At 40.0% G+C, this 17,221-nt stretch overlaps 1 protein-coding gene across 1 annotated transcript in view; it reads right to left on the minus strand.

The window, feature by feature from the left end:
- The window catches only part of LOC132539336 (N-acetylglucosamine-1-phosphotransferase subunits alpha/beta-like), a 47,190-nt gene extending 35,916 nt beyond the window's left edge, over positions 1–11,274 (minus strand). Inside the window, exon 1 of the mRNA XM_060193496.1 lies at positions 11,187–11,274. Within this exon, the coding sequence (XP_060049479.1) occupies positions 11,187–11,274 (88 nt within the window). The remainder of the gene's footprint in view (positions 1–11,186) is intronic.
- Between the last annotated feature and the right edge of the window lie 5,947 nt (positions 11,275–17,221).

Raw genomic sequence — 17,221 nt, forward strand, 5'->3', positions numbered from 1 at the left:
AGGGAAAAATTTTGCGAGTGGTGAAGCAGTGTTGCTGGTATTTCTCCCTCTTGATTTCTGGCTGTCTCTATTCAATAAATAAATAAAGATAATTAAAAAAAGAAAAATTACAATTTGCCCACAAGCTTTGCATCTAGACATAACTCCCATTAACATTTCAAGACACTTCTTTCCAATTATTGAGTATGGGCATAAATTCATTCATTCCACAAATATTTTGTGAGTGCCCGCTATATCCTGGGCATTTTTCTGGGTGATCTAGTATTGTTAAAAAGTTTCCCTATGGAACTTACAATTTAATTTGAAAACTTAGTTTACATATATTATAGCTGGGGTTTTACCACTCTCGGCCAACTTTTTCAGATAGAAAGAGACAAAGGGACACATTAAAACGGAACGAAGAGGGGACTGCATGGTAGCATACCAGGTTAAGTGTATATAGTGTGAAGGTCAAGGGCCGGTGCAAGATCCTGGTTCCAGACCCTGCCTTGCCACCTGAAATAGGGTTGCTTCACTGTGTCTCCTCCCCTCTGTCTTCTCCCCTCTCCAATGTCTCTTTGTCCTATTCAATAACAACAACAGCAGCAGCAGCAACAATGGAAAAAAGATGGCCACCAGGTGCAGTGGGTTCATAGTGCAGGCACCAAGTTCAGCTATAACCCTGGAGGCAAAGAAAGAGAAAGAAGATAGATGGAACTCATTCTAATATGTCTTATTGAAAACCCATGCATGCAAAATGTCATTTCAACATATAATCAACAGATGTTTTTGTTAATGAAGTATTTCACATTGTCTTTAAGATCCAGTGTGCACTGTGCACTCACAGCTCTCAGGTATGTCTAGTTGTATTTCATGGGGTCAATAGCCATGTGGTCCAAAGTGTGCCAAAATGAAGAGTGCAGTGGAGAGTTTAGCACTCACAGTAGCTAGGAATTTAACCTTGGGAAAGTTACATGGTCTCTGGGATTCATTCTATTTCCTCACCTAGGAATGGTGTGTGTGTGTGTGGGGGGGGACTTGAACCTGGGTCCTTGCATATATGTATTTTATTCCTTCCTTCCTTCCTTTTTTAAAAAAAGAATTTATTTATTTATTTATGAGAAAGGAGGAGAGAAAGAACAGACATCACTCTGGCACATGTGCTGCTGGAAATTGAACTCAGGACCTCATGGTTGAGAATCCAATGTTTTATATACTGCACCACCTCCCGGATCACTGTGTTTTTTTTTTTGTTTTTTTTTTTAATGATAGCACTCCTCGGTTCTGCCATATGGTGGTGCAGGAGCTTGAGCTTGGGACTTCAGAGTCTCAGCCATGAGCACCATTTTTATAATAACTATGTTGTCTTCTGGTCCTGAAATAAGTGCAGCCTAGAATATTCCTAACTATGACCATGGAATGTGAGCTCAGACTGACAGGGAGGCAGAGGTTACACAGGCTCCTGTACTAAATATGAATATATATGGGCCCTAGGTCATATTGATGGGGTTTATAGTTAACAGTATTTATATACTTTTCCCATATTTGGGAGCTTCTTTCTACCCTGACCTAGCTTTCTTGTCCTATTCTCAACTCTGGCATCATCTTCCCAGACAGTACTCCTAGTCCACCTGCATGTTAGTTGTAGGGCTCAGGCAAAAATTAGTGAAGTCATGGGCCCCTTAGAATATATATTAAGTAGACTTCCTAGCTTTTTCCAACATGAAGAACTCAAATTTCATTTGCTATACTTTTACCTTTAGGTTCTTTATTAATAAACAATTTGTTCTGCTTTGTATCATAATGCTTTTCAGCCACCAAGTTGCAGTTGCTACTATGACACCAACCTGACTTCCCTGGGCAGATGACTCATGAATGTGTTTTGGAACCCCACCTCCCCAGAACCCTACTCCACTAGGGAAAGATAAAAACAGGCTGGGGGTATGGATAGACCTGTCAACACCCATGTCCAGTGGAAAAGCAATTACAGAAGCTAAAGCTTCCACCTTCTGTACCCCATAAAGATCTGTGGTCCATACTCCCAGAGGGATAAAGAACAGGAAACCTTCCAATGGAGGCAATGGCAGAACTCTGGTAGCGGGAATTGTACTTTTTTTTTTTAATTAATTAATTTATTTATTAGAAAGACAGGAGGAGAGAAAGAACCAGTCATCAGTCTGCTACATGTGCTGCTGGGGATCGAACTCGGGACCTCATGCTTGAGAGTCTAGTGCACCACCTCCCGGACCACAATTGTACCCCTTTTTCCCCAGAATATTGTTAATAATTATTAAAACACTAACTAAAAAACAATAAAACAACAATTATGCTGTCATCCCTGCCCTTAGACCTATCTTGCTTAGGATTGCTGTAAATATTTAAATGAGCAATTGCAACACTGTCTGACACAGAATTGCTGCTTAGCAAATACCAGATACACATTTACCACATCTTTATCATGATCAAAATAATTTTTCAGTAAAGGTCCTACTCTGGACTTTCTAAATCAGGATCATGTACCTCATACTTTGCAGTAATGAAAATCATATGCCATTTCAGAATTCCTATTTTATTCCAAACAAAGATTATCAAGAACAGTTTGGTCATCAGCTTTTCTTTCCCCAAACTAAATAATGTGACGCTAAGTCTGAAAATAGAACCTTATCGATTTTTCCAAATAAGCAGTATGATATATATTTTTTCCCTCCAGAGTTATTGCTGGGCTCGGTGCCTGCACCATGAATCCACCGCTCCTGGAGGCCTTTTTTCCCCCTTTTTGTTGCCCTAGTTGTTGCAGCCTCGTTGCGGTTATTTTGCCATTGTTGACGTTGCTTTGTTGTTGGATAGGACAGAGAGAAATGGAGAGAGGAGGGGAAGACAAAGAGAGAGGAGAGAGAAAGATAGACACCTGCAGACCTGCTTCACCGCTTGTGAAGCGACTCCCCTGCAGGTGGGAAGCCGGGGGCTCGAACTGGGATCCTTACGCCAGTCCCTGCGCTTTGCGCCACGTGCGCTTAACCCACTGCGCCACCGCCCGACTCCCATGATATTTTTATTAACATATAAATTAGGTTCACAACTATAAAATTACCCTGGATTAATTCCTGATAATCTCTTCTGAGATTAAAACCTTGTTTTACTATGGTTTATAGCGACAAAGCCATATTAGTATCCCAGGAATATTTGAGGGCTTAACCACCATGATACATAAACTGTTACCTGGAGCACTTGTGTGACTACTTATAATGGAATAATTCTACTATAGTTATCTGGGTCACCAGACAAACACATTTTAGAGTTTTACAGACCTCAAATTATTTTATTCATTGTCCATTTTACTCATTCATTTATTCAACACTGTCTATTTGGTAACTATTATGGGACAGAAACAGTCACTGCTTTTTTTTTTTTTTTTTCCAACGGAGCTATTGCTGGGGCTGGGTCCCAGCAGCCATTTTATTTTTCTTTCTTCCTTTCTTTCTTCCTCCCTTCCTCCCTTCCTCCCTTCCTCCATTCCTTCCTTCCTTTCTCTTCCTCTTTCTCTCTCTCTTTCTTTCTTTCTTTCTTTCTTTCTTTCTTTCTTTCTTTCTTTCTTTCTCTCTTTCCCTCTCTTTATTTCTGCTATACTTATAAGGACAGAGAAATTGAAAATGGAGGCAAGATACAGAGGGAGAAAGAAAGATAGACAACCTGCAGGTCTGTTACATTGCCTGTGAAGCATCCCTTCTTCCTGCAGGAGGAAAGCAGGGGCTCAAACCCAGGCCATTGCACATGGTAATATGTGCACTTAACCATTTGCACCACCGCTTGGCACCCCAGCCACTGCTATTTTGAATTTACAATCCACTGGGATTGAAAGATGTGAATCAAACAATTGCACATACTAAATTCTCTGTTGGCATAATTGCTATTGGAAAGAGGAAAGGGGACTTCCAGGAGGCATGGCCATGGAATAACTGGGATCAAATTTGCCTCTCCTCCCAAAACAACAAGTAAAAACAACAAGAGACCCAACTGAAGTCATAATCTACAGCTGAAAGTTCTGCAGCCTCAGGTGAGTGCTTCCATGTGGTTGGGGAGAAAAGGGGTATGGGTTGAAGAATAGCAAAGTCAACCCTCCTGCAGTACTGGTGGTAATGTAAATTAGTCCAACTCCTCTGGAGAACAGTCTGGAGAACTCTCAGAAGGCTAAAAGTGAACCTATCCTATGACCCTGCAATTTCTCTCCTGGGGATATATTCTAAGAAACCAACATGTCTATTCAGAAAGATGTATTAATAGCAGCACAATTTGTAATAGCCAAAACCTGGAAGCAACCCAGGTGTCCAATAGCAGATGAGTGGCTGAGTAATCTGTGGTGTATATGTACACAATGGAATATTCCTCTGCTATTAAAAATGGCGATTTCACCATTTTTAGCCCATCTTGGATATAGCTTGAAAAAAATCATGTTAATTGAGATAAGTCAGAAACAGAAGGATGAGTATGGGATGATCTCACTCATAGACAGAAGTTGACAAAACAAGAACAGAAGAGAAAACACAAAGCAGAACTTGGTGTATTTCACCAAAGTAAAAGACTGTGGGGTGGGGTTGGGCTCAGGTCCTGGAACATGATGGCAGAGGAGAACCTAGTGGGGGGGGTGAATTGTTATCTGGAAAACTGAGAAATGTTACACATATACAAATTATTGTAGTTTTTAAATTTTTTAATTTATAAAAAGGAAACACTGACAAAACAATAAGATAAGAGGGGTACAACTTCGCACAATTCCCACCACCAGACCTCTGTATCCCATCCCCTCCCTGATAGCTTTCCTATTCTTTAACCCTCTGGGAGTATGGACCCAAGATCATTGTGGGATGCAGAAGGTGGAAGGTCTGGCTTCTGTAATTGCTTCCCCACTGAACATGGGCATTGACAGGTTGTTCCATACTACAGCTTGTCTCTCTCTTTCCTTAGTGGCGAAGGGCTCTGGGGAAGCAGAGCTCCAAGGCACATTGGTGGGGTCGTCTGTCCAGGGAAGTCTGGTCGTATCCTGCTAGCATCTGGAACCTGGTGGCTGAAAAGAGAGTTAACATACAAAGGCAAACAAATTGTTGAACAATCATAGACCTAATGGCTGGAATAGTGCAGATGAAGTGTTTGGAGAGGGGGGTTTCCTCCATAGCTAGTAGGCATATTTTAGTTATATTTCTAAGGGCCCCCAGACAATAACTTGGATCCACCTGCATATCAGATTTCAGGCTCAGGCAAAAACCAACCAAACAAACAAACAAACAAACAAAAAAACACTAGTATACCTACAGGTCCTTTGAAAACTATTGCATTTTACTGTCAACTCTAAACCATTAACCCTTCAATAAAGACATTTAAAAAAACTACTCTAACAATGTATTTTATGTAAAAAGTGATGAAAAAATAAAGAAAAGAAGGAAGGAAGGAAAAAAAATAAGGGAGGAAGGAAACATAGTTTCCTTCAATGCAGTGTAGGCTCAAACCTGGGTTACATACGTGCCAAAGCAGCACACTATCCAAGTGAGTTATTTCATCAGCCCACAAATAAATACATTAAAAAATGACTTGGGATCACATGGGCAAATATTAAGCTCTTTCAGCACTATAGAAACAAGTTCTGTATTCACAAATATCTTCAAATGGCAAGCTGAGAAGGAATCCAGACCCAGAGAGAACTGGTGTATTTTCCAACATGCTTAAATCACACCCTGGACAAGGTGAAAGGGGCAAGCCTGCTGTGTGCACATGGGTCAGTCCCAGTGACAATATGGCCTGCTTTCTTTAATAAAAGTTGACTGGCGCAGGCCTGCTGCTGAAATTGGGCTCTGCCACTCACCTTAGTCTTGGCATTATGATGCAGGGACTGATAAAAAATTCTATCCTTAGTCTTGGCATTATGATGCAGGGACTGATAAAAAATTCTATCTACTTTGGGGCAGAGGGTGTTATCTTTTAGATCTATAGGTTTAAATGGCTATAGAATCTCAAGGAATCTTCTGCTTGGTTACTCTGTATATCCCAAATAATCTCAAAACCAGAGATTAAAGTCCACATGAGTGTCTGGTGGGGACAGAAGGGACACTTGAGCACATTATCCATCCTGGACAAAAGAACAGTTTACTTTCTTTTTTTTTTTTCTAAAGCTCAGCTCTGGCTTATAGTAGTGTGGGAGATGAGATTGAACCTGGGATTTAAGAGCCTCAGGCATGAAAGTCTCTTGCATAACCATTATGCTATCTGCCAGGCCTGAACAGTTCTCTTTCTTGTTCTAATATCATGCCAGAACAATGGGACTGGAATTTATCCTACTAGCTATTTAGCTTGCATATATAGTGATATATTAACAATAGCATTGATAATGAATATAGTCCTACTGTTGGGATTATTATAGTCAATGTACATATTCTGTATTTAGAGGACAGAAATTATTCTAAACACTTTCTATGTGCTGGCTAGCTGACTCCCCAGAACTCTGTGAGATAGGTATTATTGTTATTCTCTTCAGAGGTTCACAGCCAAACTGTGGACAAAACCCTCTATAGATTGCTTTCCCAAACACCGAGAGAGAAATAAAGACTGAGACTCAGAGTTTGTTGAAAAGCTGAACAAGACCGGCTTAAGGAGGACTTTTGTTTCTGGGTGCAACTGAGAGGGAGTAAAGGGCACATGTAACCTTGCACCATGGTCTGCTTTGATGTCCTGATATTTGTATTCCATCATAATTAGAAACAATCAAAGTGAGGATGGATTTAGCAAAAGAAAAGCATCCTCAAATTTTGGAGACCTGACAGTTGCTAATTCTCACCTAAATCTAAAATCCTTAACATGAACATCAAAGAGTCCTGTCTGATCCTAGATAGTTAAATCCTGCCTTGCTCTGTTTTAGGCATTTATTTTTTTAGCCCCCTATCCCTGATCAAACCAAATCAAATTCTCTCCTCATATGTTGTCAAAGAAACTTTCCTCTTTCTTTTTCTTTTCTTTTCTTTCTTTTTTTAAAAAAATATATTGGATAGATTCCCCCACCTGAAGGGGGAATGTTGCATGAGTAGTGAAGCAGATCTGCAGGTGTCTATCTCTTTCTCTCTCTATCTCCCTTCTCAGTTGAGAATTTGATCCATACTCCCAGTCTGTTCCTATCTTTCCCTATTGGGGCAGGGCTTGGGAGAAGTAAGGTTCCAGGGTACATTGGTAAGATCATCTGTCCAGGGGAGTCAGGATGGTGTCATGGTAGCATCTGCAACTTGGTGTTTGGAACGTGTATTTCTTTGCTTCCTCCTTTCTTGTGGGACTCAGTTCAGTAATCTTTGTAAGGTGGGGTTGATTGTGGCAAATTCCTTTAGTTCTTGAATATTTGAGAAAACCTTTATTTCTCCCTCATATTTGAAGGATAATTTTGCAGGATACAAAATTTGTGACTAGAATTCCCACTCCTTTAGAACTTTGAATATGTCATCCCACTCTCTCCTTGCCTCTAGAGTTTGTGAAGAGAAATCTGATAAAAGTCTTATATCTCTGCCTTTTAAAAAAATTTCTGGGAGTCGGGCTGTAGCATAGCGGGTTAAGCGCAGGTGGCGCAAAGCACAAGGACCGGCATAAGGATCCCGGTTCGAACCCCGGCTCCCCACCTGCAGGGGAGTTGCTTCACAAGTGGTGAAGCAGGTCTGCAGGTGTCTATCTTTCTCTCCTCCTCTCTGTCTTCCCCTCCTCTCTCCATTTCTCTCTGTCCTATCCGACAATGACAACAATAATAACTACAACAATAAAACAACAAGGGCAACAAAGGGAATAAATAAATAAAGTAAATATTTAAAAAATTCTTTATTATCTTTATTTATTGGATAGATACAGCCAGAAATTGAGAGTAGGAGGGGAGATATAGAGGGAGAGAGACAGAGAGACACCTACAGATCTGCATCACTACTCACAAAGCTTCCCTCCTGCAGGTGGGGCCCAGGGTCTCGAACCCGGGTCTTTGTGCACTGCAACATGTGCACTCAACCAGGTACACCACCACCTGGCCTCTTATAGTTCTGCTTTTGTATGTAACTTCTTTCCTTTCCCTAGAATCCAGCAAGATTTTTTCATTGTCATTGGCTTTTCATAGTTTTACAATAATGTGCTTTGACATTGGCCTTTTTGTATTTTTATTTCTTTAAATAAAATTTATTTATTCATTAATGAGAAAGAGAAGAGAAGAGAAAGAACCAGATATCACTCTGGTACATGTGCTGCCAGGGACTGAACTCAGGACCTCATGTCTGAGAGTCTAGTGCTTTATCCACTGTATCGTCTCCCAGACCATGGTCTTTTTGTATTTTTAAATCTGGGTGATTGTTCTGCCTCTTGAATGAAAATGTTCTGAGGGTTTCCAAAGTGAGGGATGTTCTCAGCTAAAATTGCTCTGAAAATGGACTCTGGGCTTTTGGCCTTGTCCTCCTCCTCAGATATAACTATCACTCTTATATTCGATCTTTTAATGAAGTCTGCAATTTCACAGAGAGTTGCTTCAGTCTTTCTGAACCATTCCTCTCCCTCAGCTTTAAATTGAAAGAGGGGCTGGCAGTCTTATCTTTGAATTGAAAGAGTGGGCTGGCCATATCTTCTAGTTTGGAGATTATTTCTCCTGAAAGTGTAAGTCAACTTGCTAAACTTTCTATCTGGGCATGGATTGCAGTTAAAGAGTGTCTTTTACTCCCTGGAGTTCTGTTTGAAAGTTTTTTTTCATGCTTCCTAACTGCTTAGTGAGTTCTGACTGTAGTTCTTCTTTCAAGATCTGAAGATTCTTAGTGAACTCTGGTATAAGTTAATGTGTTTTGATTCCATAGTAAAATGCTCCTTTAATTCTTGTTTAATTATTGGAGAGTCCTCATAATGAGCTTTCTGTAGTCTGTCTCTGAGAGTCTCTCTAAATCTGTAAATCCTTGGATTTCCTCTGTTTCATTTCTGGCTGATATGGCATGGTAGGCTGTTTAGTTCTGTTTCTCTGCTTGTGCGGATTTTTTTTTACTGGCTATTGATGGCCAGAAGGTGGTGCTATTGTGATCTCTAGGTTTCTGTTTGTATGATCTGCAGCAGGTGGGATGGGGTAGGGAGGTGGTTGGTTTGGGCTGTGTTGTGGTCACAAATGCTCTGTTTTATGTTGTGTCCTTGCTTTAAATTCAGAAGGCTAAAACCCCAGGTCAAAGACAGATGTCTTAATCCCCTGTCTCTTTTCTTCCAGCACTAGGAACAATGTTACTTACCTGCTGCACTTAAAGTGAAATTGCCAAAATGGCGCAGCTCAGCACCCACTGCTACCTCTGATGTATGACATTCTCACAGGAGTGAAGTGATATCTCACTGTTGTCTTTATTTGCATTTCTCTGACAATCAAAGACTTGGAGCGTTTTTTCATATGTCTGTTGGCCTTCTGGGTCTCTTTTTTGGCTGAATATTCTGTTCATACCCTCTCGCCATTTTTGGATAGGGTCATTTGTTTTCTTGTTGCTGAGTTTGACAAGCTCTTTATGTATTCTAATTATTAGCCTCTTGTCTGATCTATGACATGTAAAGATCTCCTCCCATTCTGTGAGGTGTCTCTTTGTTTGGATAGTGGTTTCTTTTGCTGTGCAGAAGCTTTTAAATTTGATGTAGTCCCACTGGTTTATTTTTGTTTTAGTCTTCCTTGTATTTGGATTTGTATCACTGAAGAGGCCTTTAAAATTCAGATGCAATGTGGCCCAGGAGGTGGTGCAGTGGCTAAAGTGTTGGACTATAAAGCATGAGGTCTTGAGACTGATTCCTGGCAGCCCATGCACCAAAGTGTTATCTGGTTCTTTCTCTCCTATTCCCTGAATATTGAGAGCATCTGTTGACCCGAAGCCAATTGTTCCTTGCTCCGTGTGGATATTTCCACCTGTGCCCACCCTGTGATAACTATAAAAAGGTGGGACTAGAAGTGATCGGGGTCACAGACTCTCCCCTTGCTTGGAAGGGTGTCGGCAGCCTAAGCTTAAGCTTCCTAATAAAGACTCTTGCTTTTGCATGTGATTCTGGTCTTCTTTGCGTCAGATCGGGACTCGAACTTATGGGCATAACATAAATAAATAAATAAAATAAAATTTAGATGGAAAAGAGTTCTGCCAATATTTTCCTCTAAGTATTTGATAGTTTCTGGTCTAAAATCCAAGTACTTGATCTATTTGGAACTTACTTTTGTGTTTGATGAAAAATAGTGGTTCACTTTCATTCATCTGTATGTTTCAACCAAATTTTTCCAACACTATTTGTTTAAAAGACCCTCTTTTCCCTATTTAATAGTCTGGACACCACTGTCAAAGATTAGATGTCTGTAGGGTTTTTTTAAAAATAATTTAAAAATATTTTTAAACTTTATTTTATTTGATAGGGCAGAAAGAAAATTGAAAGGGAAAGAGAGAGACAGACCTGCAGCACTGCTTTCTCACTTGTGTAGACTTCTCCTTGTAGGTGTGGACCAGAAGCTTGAACCCAGGTCCTTGCACATGGTAACACATGCACTTAATCAGGTGCACCACCACTTGGCCCTGCTCTGTTCTCTTTCACTGTCTCTCCACCTCTCTCTATAAAAAAAAGTATTTTTTTAATTCCCTCATGAAGGAGAAGAAAAAAAGAACCACAGCATCACTCTAGCACTTGTGATACCTGAGATCAAACTCAGGACCTCATGCTTATGAGTCCAGCACTTTAGCCACTGCTTCACCTCTTGGGCCCAGCATCGAAAACTTTTTAGCTTCAATAGTTGCTCCAAGGAGGGATTTTGCAAATCTGTCTTGCTGCTTGCTGAGAATCACAGAGACAGACTGTCTATCTTCAGGAAGGCAAATCCAACACACAAATTCCCTTTACCTGAACTGAATCAGTTCTCCCTGCCTGCCCCAGATTTCTGATTCCAAATATAATCCTTTTATATGACTTTTGTAAAGAAACAAGAACTCAAGAAGGAGCAAGGAATGCAGTTAATATTCATATTAATTTTTGAAATTGGAGATTATCCCAATGGATTTAAGGAGTCCACTGCTTTCAGCTGCTGGCATTGTGTTTTTATAAATATATATAAATATATATATTAGCATTCTGCATAATGGTGACTCCTACAGGCCTGGAGGTTTACATTGGAGAGTAAACCAATGAGGAGATATTTTTCATGCCATCTCAAAGTAACTCACAGATGCCTGACAGCTGCAGCTGTTGGGCCCCTTGCGATGGTCTTGCTCTATGACTCAGAGGGCTGTTTATGCCAGAGAATGTGGCCATTGCAACATTACCCCAGAGATGGTCTAGGAGAAAAAAGTGCTGTGGAGCAAAGAATGAGATAGGAAGGTGTTACCCAGCTTCATATCTGAGTGCAAATAGCTGTCTATGGAACAGCAGGGGAGAGGGAGCCTGAACTTTGAGTTCAGTTTATTCAGATTCAGCTACAGTTCTTAGCTCTGAGCTTATATTCAGTCAATCTATATTCATTCACTCAACTAATTTTCCTTTTTGAAATTTTATTGTGTATATGTATATATTTATGGTTAAAATAAATACTTTTATGGATTTACTTTAATGAGAAAGAAAGATATACAGAAAGAAAGGCCAGAGCACTTCTCTGCTCTGGCTTATGGTGATTCTGGGGATTGAACCTGGAACCTAAGAGATTCAGACTTGAAAATCTTTTGCATAACCATTATGTTATCTCCCTGGCCCTATTTACTTCATTTTTTAAAATTGCTACCAGGATTATCACTGGACCTCAGTGCCTATGTGATAAAATCACAACTCTTGGTGGCTATTTTTTTCTCACTTTTTAATAGAAATGGAAAGAAGTTGACAGTGAAGGAAGAGATGAGAGAGAAAAAGAGAGAGGGGAAGACAGATACCTGTAGCACTGCTTCACCACTTGCGAAGCTTCTCCCCTGTGGGTAGGGACCATAGATTTGAACTCAGGTCCTTCTACTTTACCAGGTCTGTCACTGCCCAGCCCCTCAATTTATTTTATTTTCAATAGAACAATACTCAGCTCTGGTTTAGGATGGTGCCAAGGGATTGAAACTGGGCCTCCGGTTCTTCAGTTATGAGAGTCTGTTGTGTAAACCTCTTGTGCTATTTCTACAGTTTCATTCAACTAATAGTGACTGAGGATTTACTATGTTCCAGGTACTCTGCTATGTGCTAGGATGTAAAGTTAAGCAGTATTGGATATATCATTTATGGGGCCAATGCAAAAGTAAAATGTAAGGCTCCTTGTTCAAAAAGTATAAAGCATTTTGAGATAATAACAGCAAAGCATTTAATCAAGCACAGGGCCCTTCTGAATGTGAGACTGTGAAATTGTATTTTGTACTCTGGAATTTGTACTTTGGAATATAACTAAAATATGACTACTAGCTATCTACAAAATGGAGAACCCCCGCCCAACTCTTCATCTGCACTATTCCAGCCTTTAGGTTTATGATTAGTCAACAATTTGTTTGGCTTTATATGTTAACTCTCTTTTCAGCCACCAGGTTCCAGATGCTAGCATGATGCCAACCAGACTTCCCTGGACAGACAACCCCACCAATGTGTTCTGGAGCCCTGCTTCCCCAGAGCCCTGCACCACTAGGGAAAGAGAGAGACAGGCTGGGAGATTGGATCGACCTGTCGATGCCCATGTTCAGTAGGGAAGCAATTACAGAAGCCGGACCTCCCACCTTCAGCACCCCATAATGATCCTGGGTCCATGCTCTCAGAGGGTTAAAGAATAGGAAAGCTACCAGGGGAGAAGATGGGATATGGAGTTCTGGTGGTGGGAATTGTATGGAGTTGTACCCCTCTTATCCTATGGTTTTGTCAGTGTTTCTTTTTTATAAACAAAAATTTAAAAAAAGAAAAAAAGGAAGTCCTCATAGCCCATCAAACAGGATGTGGTGTCAGTGTTTCACTCTGAAATATTTGATAGAATTTGCTTATCAGTTGGGCTGGACTCTTATCTGGGAGTGGAAGAGAGAGGTAGGAAAGGCAAGCTCTGGGGTAGATTATGGAAATTGTGCCAATTTAGAAATCTTCAGGTCAAATTCTAACCTGAGGATGGAAAAGAGGTCAAATTACAAATTTTCTGTCCCTAGGAGCTCATTATGACACACTCTGACTATTTCTCCAGGAACAACTCCGGGCTGACAACATCTGCTCCCTTCAACAAAGTCAGAAGCAGCAGAATGGAAGATCTTAAACCAGCTCACCTGGGGAGGGACCTTGGCCATCTTTTAAAATTTTTTATTTACTTGTTTATTTTTACGAGAGTTAGAGAGTAAGGTGAAAGAGCACAACATATGGAGACACCAGGGATCAAAGTTTCCGGGACTTCAGTTATACAAGTCCTGTGCTCTAATGCTGAGCCACCTCCCTGACCGTGCTTTTCACAGTGCTGGGCTAAGAGTGATGCTCCCAGAGGAAGTGCTAATAATGAAGGAGGAACATGAGATGAGAAGCGAAGGAAGTTGGCCATGTTATGTTTTAGAGAAATTAACATAATCTGATTGAGGAAACCTGGGAAAGACAACTCCAGGACCCCCCTCCTGCAACTCCACCTGCCCCCCATTCCCTGGAGGAAGCTATTTATTCATCAATTCCCATTCATTTGGCTGCCCTGTTGTGGGTGGGGGCAGGAAAAGGACCTTAGTTAGAGTCCTTTTAGGACCCAGAAGTGTATTACAAGGCTTAGTGCCCAGGGGATACAGGTGGGTTACCAACAGAACCTGCTGTAGAGACAGTGAAAAGTAGAGCCAAGAACAAGAATGAAAAGGTAAGACAGCTCAAAGAGCTAGGAAGATAATTTGGCATTAGAGCACAGAACTTCCATGTGTGAGGCTTTAAATCCCAGATTTAATCCCTAGCCACCAACAAGTACAAGTGTTCTTTCTCTTTTTTACTGTCTATCATAAAAATGAATACTTACAGGTCTTACTTAATGACCTCCTTGTCTATTCCAGTTGGTATTGTGGTGTTGTACAAGAACCTGGGTCATGGAAAATGCTAGTGCAGTGGCTCAGTTTCAAGCTTCTCATCTCACATCATCTTTCTCAGTTTTAGTCTTGTTTTTGTAGTCAGTCACTATACTATAATCACTATAAATCACTATACTAGTGATTTTTGTTTATGCACTTTTACTTTTTAAAAGTAAAAGTATTTTTTATCTAATAAATGTGTTTATTAATTAACTAATGAGAGAGAAGTGGAAAGAGAGAGAGAGAGATAGAACCAGAGCATTTTTCTGGCACATGTGATACTGGAGATCAACTGCAGGACCTCATGCTTGAGAATCCAGTGCTAGATCTATTGTTCCACCTCACAGTTTGATATACATTTGTACTTTAGTGTGCATGTCACAATATGATTTTCTCCATTTTTTGTTATTACAGTGCAGTAATACAGTGCTGTTATTATAGTATAATATACAGTATATACTGAATAGACTTTCTTTTTGGTAGAGACAGTGATAAATTGAGAGGTAAAAGAAAGAAAGAGACAAACAGAGAAAGAGACTTGCAACACTGCTTCACCATTCATAAAACAACTCCCCATGGGGGAACTCAGGGCCTGAACTCAAGTTCTTGCTAATGGTAGCTCAACTGGGTATGCCACCATCCAACCCCTTAAATAGACTCTTAAAATACCTGTAAAGTGTAATTGATGCAAAAGTGACATTAATTTATCTAAATATAGTTGACAAACCCACTACTAGTACAGTACAATATGCCTGAAATATAAGTAGGAGTCGACACTTTGTTTATCAATTGGGTTTCAGGAATGGAACCTGGATACTGAGTGAGGACTGCCTGTAAATTAATCAAGAATGAGAGAGCAGAAGGGTGGAAGGAAGGAAGGAAGGAAGGGAAGAAGGGAAGAAGGAAAGAAAGGAAGGAAGAAGGAAGGAAATGTAGTAGATTCGATAAATTGGACTGTCAAGTTTTGTGCCCAGCATTGCATGTTCCAAAGTGATGCCCTAGTTCTTTCTTTCTGAGACAATAAATAAAATAAATTTAGGCTTGGGGAGTCAGCATAACAGTTATGCAAATGATGCTGAAGTCTGAGGCTCCAAGTTCAATCCCTTCCACCACCATAAGCCTGAGCTAAGCAATGCTGTGGTAAAAAATAAAATAAAATGGAAGTTGAGTGGTACTTCAGCGGGTTAAGCACAGGTGGCGCAAAGTGCAAGGACTGGTGTAAGGATCCCAGTTAGAGCCTCCGGCTCCCCACCTGCAGGGGAATCTCTTCACAGGTGGTGAAGCAGGTCTGCAGGTGTCTATCTTTCTCTCCCCCTCTGTCTTCCCCTCCTCTCTCCATTTCTCTCTGTCCTATCCAACAATGATGACATCAATAACAACAATAACTACAACAATAAAAAAAGACAACAAAGGCAACAAAAGGGAATAACTAAGTATTAAAAATAAAATAAAATAAAATAAAATAAAACTTAAAAGGAACAGCTCAGTATGGGAGTGTATAGAATAAAGAGATCAAATGTTAAAACCTTTTGTATTTCTTTCATTTATATATAATGCATACATACCAGTCACCACACTCACCATCAGATACTAAATTCACTGTAAATACCAGAACTAGGTATCTATTGGGTTCATTCTGACTCTGTTACTTGCTTGTATGTGCCTTTGAGCTTGTCATTAACCATCCTTGAGCTTTAGTTTCTTTATTTTAGACAGCAGTATCTACTTTACAAATTTACTCTCAGAATTAAATTAGGTATGTGTCCATAGTGATTATGGTGAATCATTTTATAACATAAAATGAATGAATGAATGGTAACTAGATGAATGGAAACACTATATGTGATACTGTTTAATAAAACTGTAGAATGAGACATAATGTCCTTTATATTAATTATATAAAGTTTTTATTATTTATCTATTTTTTGCAGAGCCAACACCTCAGGTATGCATGATTTCACCACTCTGAGCCTACTTTTCATTCAGACAGGGAGCGAGCAAAAGAGACTACAGTACCACAGCTGCTTCTGGTGCTATATTATCACCAGGGCTCAAATCTCTCTGGCCCTTGATATAAAATTACTCACATGGTGCACAAAGGTCAGAGTAAAATGTTTAAAAAAAGAGGTAAATGCTAGCAGTTGAAATTTTTTAACATGGGATTGTCAATTTAATGTTATTACTCTTTCACTTCACCATTTTTTGAGAGTGTAAAAGAGAGAGAACTTGCCAGAGATTGAACTTGAGTCCTTGTGAATGAGAGGCATGTGTTCTATATCCCTAACCATGAGGTATTACTTTATAGTTGACTAATCATATAATAGGTTAAATGCATATTCAAGACTGAAAGCAATTTGGGCTGGTGAAATAACTCACTTTGAATAATTTACTGCTTTGACATGTGTGTTATCCAAGTTAAGCCTGGTCCCTACAGCATCAAAGAAGTTTCAGGGTTCGCTCTCTTTCTTCTCTCTCTCTGCCTGTCTCTATAAATAAATAAATTGGAAGCAATTTTCAAAAAACAAAACCCCAGTATTCAGGAGTTGATTATTTGATAATGAAAATAATGCTTGGAGATATGCTTAAGACATATGTAGTTTGTGTTTCTACACACACACACACACACACACACACACACACACACACACCAGAATATCCACCACAGCACATACCTTACCATGCATGAGGTCCCGGGTTTGAGCCCAGGCACCATATGATAGCACCATAGATAGCACTGGAGGAAGCTTCAAGAATGGTAGAGTGGTGGTGTGGTGACTTCCCCATTCTTGTTCTCTATTTGAACTATAAAAGAAGAAAAAAAGATTATGCTAGATGGATAGAATCATGTATGTGCTAGGCTCTGGCACTGAGAAAGAGAAAAAGAGAAGAAAGGAAAGAAAGAAGAAAAAAAGAAAGAAAGAAGAAAAGAGAGAAAGAAAGAAAAAAAGAAGAAAAGAGAGAGAGAAAAAGAAAGAAATATTGAAAGGAAGGAAGAAAGAAAAAGAGAAAAGAAAGGAGGTGCTGGTGTTCATGGGGGTGGCCTCGCAACAACGCAGCTGCTGGCCTTCCCGTCACCGGTTCTAGTGACCGCATGATGCAGAAAGAGCACCAGGGGAAACTCAGGTATAACTTCTACTTTATTTGAGGTAAGCACAAGTTTTTATAGCAAGTAGAATAAAGGACATTTTTCACATATGTCAGTAATCACAGGGTTCTAAAGGTCAGATACCCCT

Source organism: Erinaceus europaeus, chromosome 7 (assembly GCF_950295315.1).
Source record: "Erinaceus europaeus chromosome 7, mEriEur2.1, whole genome shotgun sequence".
Classification (NCBI taxonomy): Eukaryota; Metazoa; Chordata; class Mammalia; order Eulipotyphla; family Erinaceidae; genus Erinaceus; species Erinaceus europaeus.